The following is a 9,325-nucleotide window of genomic DNA, read 5'->3' on the forward strand; positions in this document are numbered from 1 at the left end:
AAGAACAAATTGATTAACTATACATCATCAAAATTAAAAACTTCTGCTCTCAAAAGATTGAGTGAATGAAAAGACAAGCCACGAACTGGGAAGAACTATTTACCAAAAATAATAATAAATGTTAACATTTTTTGCACACATTATATGCCAGACACTATTCTAAAAACTTTATATAAGTTTGCATATATATTACAAATACCTTATGAAGTAGATAGTTTTATCTTCATTTCATATATAAAGGCACAAGAATTTAAGGATCCAGCTTAATGATATAAAACTAGTAAATCAAGGAGCCAAAACTGGAGCCCAGCCTGATTTTGAGCCCATGTTCTTGATGTCTCTTAAGGTAAAAACAAATGACACCTCTGTCTTCTTATTTTCTGTCCTTAATCTGTCTGAGGAGAGCTTTTTTTTTTTTTTTTTTTTTTGTCTGTGTTGGGTCTTTGTTTCTACGCAAGGGCTTTCTCTAGTTGTGGCAAGCGGGGGCCACTCTTCATCGCGGTGCGCGGGCCTTTCACTTTGCTTCCTCCCTTGTTGCGGAGCACAGGCTCCAGATGCGCAGGCTCAGTAGTTGTGGCTCACGGGCCTAGTTGCTCCGCGGCATGTGGGATCTTCCCAGACCGGGGCTCGAACCTGTGTCTCCTGCATTGGCAGGCAGATTCTCAACCACTGCGCCACCAGGGAAGCCCAAGAAGAGTTTTTTAAAAAATCACCTACATCTTATTTCAACAGACTACCTTTCAAAACTCCTGAAGTAAGCATTTTTGATGGCCACAACTGCCCAGCTATGTTCAGTATATAAAGTCCTCTTCCTATAAGCCTTTTCCAAGACCGGGCAAACCAAGAGGTTATCAGCGTTTCCGGGACCGGTATCAGCAGCCCAAGGGTAGCACAAGTAAGTCTGTAATGCTTAGTACCAGATAAAGCAGCCTTGAGTTTGAATTGCCTCATTGCCCAATTTACTCCTTTGGAGCAAGGGACATTCCTGCAGCAGAGTACATGGGGGTTTCTTATGCCCGGAAAGAATGCATGTGCCTTGTTCAGTGACCACTTACATCCAGAGAGGGACCAAGGCATGGGAACGCTCATGTTTATCTGTGTGCCTGAGCCCACCCACTGTTTCACTGCAGGCCATGGAGAAAGAAGTATCAAGTCCTAAAAAGGCATTTGGGCTGAATAGCACAATATGCTTGGATACCCTTGCTTCATGTAAACACAGGGCGATTGTGAATTCTGAGAGCCTGGGTGTTGCAGTTCAGCCAGGGTCTGATTAGCATCTAGAAAGCATCCCCAGAAAGAGCTGCAGACCCCTTTGTCTGGAGGAGGGGTGTACACATGACTCTGGTCACCAGGACTCCCTAGCAATTCTCCTATGAATATTTCACCCCCGTTTCCCATTGAGGTATATTTTGGGAGTCTCTAGCGCTTTCATGGCAAAGGGCTTTTGGCTAGTCTGCCTTACTTTTACGAGCGCGAGGGAAGCAGTTTGAAGTAAAAGGAAGAGAGTCCTGGGAAACTGAATTTCTTTTTCTACACGGCAGAAATAATGTTGCTTGTAAGGTTTTTCCAAAAGCTGACAAGTGCTGAGTAACCTCTTGTTTTGAACTATCAGTGCCTGGAGTCTTTCGTGACTTCAGCTTTGACGTCATGTAAGTGACTGTGTCTAAAAATCAAAAACATAACGCTGTGTAGCTCCTAGGACGCTCGTTTCCTGGGCCAAAAAGCACAGGATGTATACCTTCTTTCCACTGTATCGTGTTTTATGTAGAACTTTGATTTTTTTTTTTTTTAATATCTTCCTGCCTTCCCACCTTCACAAAGAGGGATACAATAACTGATTCTACCTCCTCTGCTGGCAGGATTTGGAGATCACATTTTTCCTGGGTGTTCTTGATCATGTGGCCAGAGTACATTCCTTTAACTTACCCCCCAGAGTCCCAAAGTCGCTCAGTCTTTCTGACTTTAAGCCAGTCACACACAGAGCAACCCCCCCAAAACTTGAAACTTTGGTATCTGGCACTGGCCACACCCAGGGCATGGTTCTCTGAGGTTTCACCAAGTCCAAAAAGATGGATACGACTGTCCCTTTGTGTCACCTATTTCAAACTTAAATTTTAATTTTAAGCAACCTAGGACATGTAAAGTTCTGAAGTGTGAGTGTGCCCTGGGCATATTAGCATACTTACATTTTGGCAAGCAGAGAATAATCTTAGGTTTTAAATTTTGGAGCAGTTTTTAAAGTCTAGGTAGGAGGAAAAAAAATCAATGGAACATCTGTATATATATCCTTTTATTATTATCACCTATGCTGATGTGATTGGCTCCAGGGGAATAGCTTACACCCAGCAGGGCTCCCTTGCCCAGCTTTCTATCAAAATTGACAATATTCACTCTGTGTGTATTTATATCAATTTAAGCCTATATAAAACTATGCCTGTATTTAGAAGAGAGCCTTCTTTTGGGTTTTCTAATTCTGCGTTTCTTGATACGTGTGTATGTAGACCATCTAGGTATGCTCATGAGTAAATGAGACTGTCACTCGCTTCCAAGCAATTATCAGAGGCCTTAACGCATAAGGATTAGGGGAGAGGAGGGTTGTTGCATCTACCTGTGAAACCAGCATTAAAAGGTCACTCCTCACTTCATCAGGGAAAAGGAATGTGCTCTGGGGAAACAGCAATGCAATAGTCATAAAGTACCCACGTGGTTAAACAAAATTCCTGCCTGATTCAGGTATTTCTGTTCTGGGAAGGAAGGGAGGGTTTCCTTACAGAGGGTAGACAAGAAGAAATGAGGTCCATATCTCTTTCTTTCAATTATCTATAAAAATGAAGGCATCAATCCGTATCATGTATATAAATTAAGAAAATTCTTGAGTTAATTCATCTCCTAGCTTGTCTAAAGGTGGGAGGTTTGCAGGGTAAAGGCATACAAAATTCATGTCCCCACTGACACAGAGTTTTTATGCTCATTTCTTATCTGAAGGGCTCAAGTTTTTCTTGCAGAGTACACACAAGGCCCTATCAAAGTTCATTGTGCAATTTTGTTTTGAGCCATTGAAGGACAGCTTTCCCATTAGAAATCTAACACAGAAACGTCTTTAATTAGCAGACTTTTCTGCAGGGTGGGGCCCAAGCAGGACTCCAGGGACTGGAAGTGTGAATTTTAATGCTTCGTTGCAAAAGGAGGAGATTCTGGACATTCTCAGTATCTTATTTAAAGCGGGGTACGTGAAGCAGTGCATTAATGGCCTACGTTAAGTTACAGGTATGAATTTTACATAAAACAGATTAATATTATATGTCATGGTGAAATTTTAAATACTCCGTGCCCATGCATTTTTAATATTTACGTGCTCTAATTTAATGCTGAAGACAACTGCATTTTTTGAGCCCACTTTTCATCTAGATGGGTAAAAGAAAAACCCTACGACGTTTTGGTTTTACTTACACGTCCCTTCACCAAAAATCTGCATTTGGCCTTCTTTTTCTTTTTTTTTTCCTCCTAAGCTTTAACGTTTTAAAAACAGGAACGGAAAGCCTCCGCATTCCATTCCATCATTATGGTTTCAGCAATTGTGAAAAGGCGAATAAAGAAATGGAGGGGGAAAATAGAGAGGAGAACGAACGTGCCTTCTTGAACAGCGTCCTTCTTAAGGCGCTGGGATCCCAGGGATGGAGTGACGGGTGGCGGAGGGTCCCTGGGTGCCGCGCTGTTCGGAGTGACAGGAGAGCCTCGAGCAGGGCCCAGCGCTCCCACAGCCGCCTAAGCCGGGGGTAGAGTGAATTCCAGCCGCACATTCCCGCAGTTCTTCGCAGGAACTTCTCCCTCTCTTTTCCCCTCCCTAAGGCACACACCAGCCTGGCCCGACTCCCACCCAGCTCTTTTCTCAGAGCCCCCACCCACGGCGTTGACGGAATGGAGTGCCCTTCCCATTGGCCCGAGCGCCATTCCCTGAGGTGGCACCGTCCGCCTGATTGGCTGGCCACTCCAGAACCCCGCCCACCCCTCCACTCGGGTTGCCCAGCTCCCGCCCCCCAGCATCTCCCGGAGCCCCAGCCCTCGTCGCCTCCCTCCGCGCACCCGCCCGCGAGCCCAGCCCGGCTCTGCTCCCTCGCCCGGCGACACGGCCAATGCGTTGGCCCCGCCCCCGGGGCGCGCGGCTTATAAATATAGCTGCGCGGCGGGCCGTGCGAGAGCGTAGCGGAGGCGCGGTTGTGAGTCGGTTCCCGGAGCGGGGAAACCTCGGGCTAGGGGGAGTGCAGCGGCGGCGGTCGGGTTGAAGGTCCGAAGGGAGTGACTAGGGAACCCGGTGGGCTGCTTTCCTTCCGGTGCTTTTGATTTTTCTTGCTTTTTGGTCTCGGCCGAGTGTCGCCCATTGAGCAGAGATCCCCTCGCAAAACCCGGAGCGACCCTCCCGTCAATTGTTGGGCGCGGGATCGCCGGGACCTTCGCGGTGCCCCGAGCGCGGACCGAGCGCGCGGGGCGCAAAGGCAAGGGGAGCGGAGCCGGTCGCGGGCGGGGGCCTGGAGCTTGCCTGCCTCCCTCGCTCGCCCCACCGGGTCCGCTCGCGCAGGGCGCGCGCGATGAAGGCGGTGAGCCCGGTGCGCCCCTCGGGCCGTAAGGCGCCGTCGGGCTGCGGCGGCGGGGAGCTGGCGCTGCGCTGCCTGGCCGAGCACGGCCACAGCCTGGGCGGCTCCGCGGCCGCGGCGGCCGCGGCCGCGGCAGCGCGCTGCAAGGCGGCCGAGGCGGCGGCCGACGAGCCGGCGCTCTGCCTGCAGTGCGATATGAACGACTGCTACAGCCGCCTGCGGAGGCTGGTGCCCACCATCCCGCCCAACAAGAAAGTGAGCAAAGTGGAGATCCTCCAGCACGTTATCGACTACATCCTGGACCTGCAGCTGGCGCTGGAGACGCACCCGGCTCTGCTGAGGCAGCCGCCGCCGCCGGCGCCGCCGCACCACCCGGCCGGGACCTGTCCGGCCGCGCCGCCGCGGACCCCGCTCACGGCGCTCAACACCGACCCGGTGAGAGGCCGGCTGTCGGCCCGGGGCGAACCCCGTGGGAGTCCAGGAGGGCGGTGGCGGGGTGGTGGGACGCGGGCGCTTCCTTTTCCTCGGGGCAGGGGCGAGAATGACAATTGCACCCTCCTGCTTCTCCGGCGCCGGGGGCCGCCAGCGGCGGGCTGGGTGCAGCGAGCGCAGGCCGGGTGAACGCGCGGGGCGGGACTAGGACTGTGCGCACCGTGGGCTGTCAGGTCCAGCCTGTGCCCGGGGAAAGGGGCGTCCCCAGGGCTGTAGGCTGGGATGGGGGCGTCGGTGGGCCAGCCTGGGTTCCGAGAACGAATCGAGGAAGACCTTGGCGAGTGCGTTGTTCGCGCCTGCTCACCTTTCCCTTGGTGTTCGTTGCTGTTCCAGGCCGGCGCGGTGAACAAGCAGGGCGACAGCATTCTGTGCCGCTGAGCTTAGCTGTCCAGGTGAGCGCGCCTTTCTCTTCTCGGGAGCCCGTCGCCAGAGACGCCCGTCCCCGGCGCCTTCCACAGCGGCGTTCTTTGCCTCCACCATTTCTGAGGGCAAATTCCCAAGGAGGCGGACACCCCTTCTCTCTCCCCACCACCCAGTTAGTAAGTGAAGCCGTACTTAGCTTCAGCAGCTGGGGGTTCACTCTAAATGGAGACAGATCAGCTCATGCTCCCGCCGCCCCCCGTGCCGCCCCCAGCGACCGGCGGGCGCTAACTGCCCTCTTTCCGCCGAGGGAGGGTACCCTCGTGGGCGTGGTGCCCGATGGCCCCCCCCGCGCGCTCTGACACCCACGAAAGAGGACGCAGGCAGGGCCCAGGAGTTCGGATCCCCTCTTCGGGCTTCCCGGGGGCCCGCAGCTGCCTGCTCGGCGCCTGGCCGGGCGGCGGACAGCGAGTGTAGTCTGACCCGGTGGTTTGTTTTGGGTTGTTGATCAAGCATGTCTTGAGTTTGGTCGGTGGCGCCAGTTAGTCTGCAGCGGGAAGGTTCACACACCCCCTCTATTCATTCCTCTTCCACAGGTGTGCGGCCGCCTGAGCCCGAGCCAGGAGCACAAGAAAGGGAGGGGGAAGAGCAGAAGTTAGAGAAAAAGCCACCAGAGGAAAGGAAAAAAACATCAGCAAATCCTAGAAACGTTTCACTCGTCATTCCAAGAGAGAGAGGGAAGAAAAATAAAACTTTCATCCTTTTTTTTTTGCACGTTCATAAACATTCTACATACGTATTCTCTTTCGTCTCATTTATAACCGCTGTGAATTGTACATTTCTGTGTTTTTTGGAGGTGCAGTTAAACTTTTAAGCTTAAGTGTGACAGGACTGATAAAAGATCAAGAGCAAATCCGACTTTTAGAAACCTACTTTGTGACCAAGGAGCTCAATTTTTGTTTTGAAGCTTTACTAATATACCAGAGCATTGTAGATATTTTTTTTACATCTATTGTTTAAAATAGATGATTATAAGGGGGCAGGGAACTTTCTATTCCCTGCAGGAATGTTACATATTGTATAGATAACTGAGTGACATTTCATACCGTGTATATATAGAGATGTTCTATAAGTGTGAGAAAGTATATGCTTTAATAGACTACTGTAATTATAAGATATTTTTAATTAAATATTTTTTGTAAATATTACGTGTGTGTTTTTTTTAATCTATGGGAATATTTCTTTTGGAAAATTATTTTCCAGCTCAGTTGAAGAGCTCTTGGTATCTTGAATGTCTTTTCTGTTTGGCCTGGCTTTTAATTTGTTTTTGTTTTGCCCAGTGTCCTGTAGACTCGGAAGTAACAGTTATAGCTAGTGGTCCTGCATGACTGCATGAGATGTTTAATCACAAAATAAACTTGTTCTGAGTCCATTCAAATGTGTTTTCTTTAACCTAGATGGAAATCTTTGTATTTGAAGCATACATGTTGATAAAATGCTTTTATCAGTTTTTAAGTACAGGGTTTGATAGTGTAATATATAAAGAGTAAGTGTGTGTTTTTTGTTTTTTAACTGAGGTCAAAATGGATTCTGAATGATTTTGCTTACAGGATGGGGAAATGCTTGGATCCTTACGAGTTTAGGAAATCTGTTTTAATCAAAGTGAAAAAATGCTTATCATTCTTCATTTTACACTAAAGCTTAATGTCACTAAGTTTCATGTCTGTACAGATTAAATCATAGAAATGAAAAATGTTCTCTGCTTGCTACCAAAGGACAGACTCTTGGAAATGAACACGTTTCTGCTTTCCTTCCTCCAAAGAATATTAATAGGCAACAGTGGGAGAAAAAAATTTGAAAGGCATAATGGCAAATCCTTCAAGCAGGGGTAAAAGTCGATCTTCAAACATTAACTTTAAGTAGACCAAAAATTCTGATGACCGCATCTAGATTATTTTTTTATAAAAATGATTTTCACTATAGCTATGTTAGTTAACTGCTAAACTACTGTCCAATTTCTTGTGATGTGTAACTTTTACATGTGAATATTAAAGTAGATATATCTGTCTTGTACTGTGATTTCTGGTCTCATTTCTTCAAAACCTTACACTTATTTTTAAGACTTTCTTTTCTCTTTAAGGAAGGTAGTGTTTTCTAGGTTAGATAGGACTTTCAGGGCTTGTGAGCATTATGCATTTAATGTGATCAGTACTCTACCCACCAGTTAGATGGAATTTTTAGAGTGAGAGAGAATTAAGTAGGATTTAATTGGCTGCTTTGTAAATAGTCAACTGTGTGTGTAACGTGGTCTGTTTGATTTTTAAAAGGAAAGGATTTGTTTTAGATTATACAAGAATAAAAGTATTAGAGACCCAAGGGACTTTTTATGAGGTCAAAGTCAAATATTTATATGAATATGAAATGTGGCTTCTCGTAGTCAGTTGAAGTGGCAATATCTCAACAGAAATGAACAAAGTTAATGCTAACAGTTTCCAAAAAAATTGAAAGATTTAAAAAGTCTGTTCCCTGTCTCCAGCGTGTCATCCCCTCAGCTCTGACATTTCACGGGTCTTAGGTAGTTTTAGAATTTGATGTGTTTGATGTTGAGGCTTATAAAGTCAGAGGACTGCTTGTTTAAATGAGGTTTATTTTTATTTTTGATATTATTCATTCTTGTCACACGTTAAGAGGAAAACACAAAAGCCGTGCTCGAATTCCAAACCTGAAGAATTCTAACGATTGCATTCGTTGTTATTAAGAAAGGGGACAATCCCTCCTTTTTATTTGGCAGTTTAATTTCAGTAGGAAGCAAGTCACATGTGCTGGGTTGGCTGGAGTTAGGCCTCTGTCAGGCCTGAGTACCATATCCCACCTAAATCTAAGCACAGTTTAAACTTATGCTGGGAGACTGGGTACCTCAAAATAAATATTTTTGATTTTTGAAGATAGGTGTTGCTCCTTAATTAATTTCATATGTGGGCCATGGAAAACCACTAAAAGGCAAGAAAAGTATTATGCATGTTACATTTGAGAGACTTGGCATTTTCCCCTTGGCCACTCACACAGCACTGGATGTCTCTAAAGAAACAAAGTCACTTTATTTTTTTAAAATTATATGCAGTGGTATAAGATAGTTCATTCTATTAAATTTTGGCTGTGTCCTAACCAAGTAACCAGGTAACAAAAACATTTTGAGTCATTTTGTAGGTAGTTCTAATTATTCAGATATTTGGTTTAACAGAGAAAAATATCCTGACTTACCTCATTTAATTTGTTGTCTACTTTTCATTGTATAGGCACAACCAAAGAGTAAGAATCATTTAAAACCTACAAAGGAAAAAAAAAAGTCTCACCGTGGATTGTGTTCTCCTGTGGTTTTAAAATCCTGAACATCTCAGACATTTTATGTTAAAGGAGGGAAAAGAAAAAACTTTTCATTTTGAAGAACTAATATACTTTGATATTGTGTAAATCTTAAGTTTATTGTCAAGATTTAACTGACTTTTTAGAACTTTAAAAAATTTTGACCCCATAATCTATTGTATTAAATGCCTCTATAATAATAAATCTTCACTGAGCAAAGGGTTCTGAAGTTCGTGGTTTTTAATTGACTTCTACTGAGTTATGCAATTTTTCATTATCAAGAATGGGTCTCTTGATGGATCACCTCAATTATTTACAGTGTTTCTTACCAGGTGATGAAAAATGTGTCTTGAAAGTGGTGATATGAATGGAAAGAAAATCTAGTTTGAATGCTAGGGAAATCTTGTCTACTCTTTGGTGTCTGCTAGGAGAGGAAGCACGAATCCCAAGAAGGCAGCGGAATGATATTCAGGGAAACTAGACTCCCCTCCGCCACACACACACACGCGCGCACACGC

The 9,325-nt window shown here is 46.1% G+C and overlaps 1 protein-coding gene across 1 annotated transcript; it reads left to right on the top strand.

Annotated features, from left to right (window-relative positions):
• The first annotated feature begins 4,208 nt into the window (after nucleotides 1-4,208).
• Nucleotides 4,209-8,969, top strand: ID4 (inhibitor of DNA binding 4). Its single transcript, XM_060109936.1, has 3 exons — nucleotides 4,209-5,027; nucleotides 5,418-5,476; nucleotides 6,041-8,969. Exons 1-2 carry the CDS (start codon nucleotides 4,587-4,589, stop codon nucleotides 5,460-5,462), a joined length of 486 nt encoding a protein of 161 aa, XP_059965919.1. The 5' UTR covers nucleotides 4,209-4,586; the 3' UTR covers nucleotides 5,463-5,476; nucleotides 6,041-8,969.
• The last annotated feature ends 356 nt before the right edge of the window (nucleotides 8,970-9,325 follow it).

The sequence above is a fragment of the Mesoplodon densirostris genome, chromosome 10 (assembly GCF_025265405.1).
Source record: "Mesoplodon densirostris isolate mMesDen1 chromosome 10, mMesDen1 primary haplotype, whole genome shotgun sequence".
NCBI classification, from domain to species: Eukaryota; Metazoa; Chordata; class Mammalia; order Artiodactyla; family Ziphiidae; genus Mesoplodon; species Mesoplodon densirostris.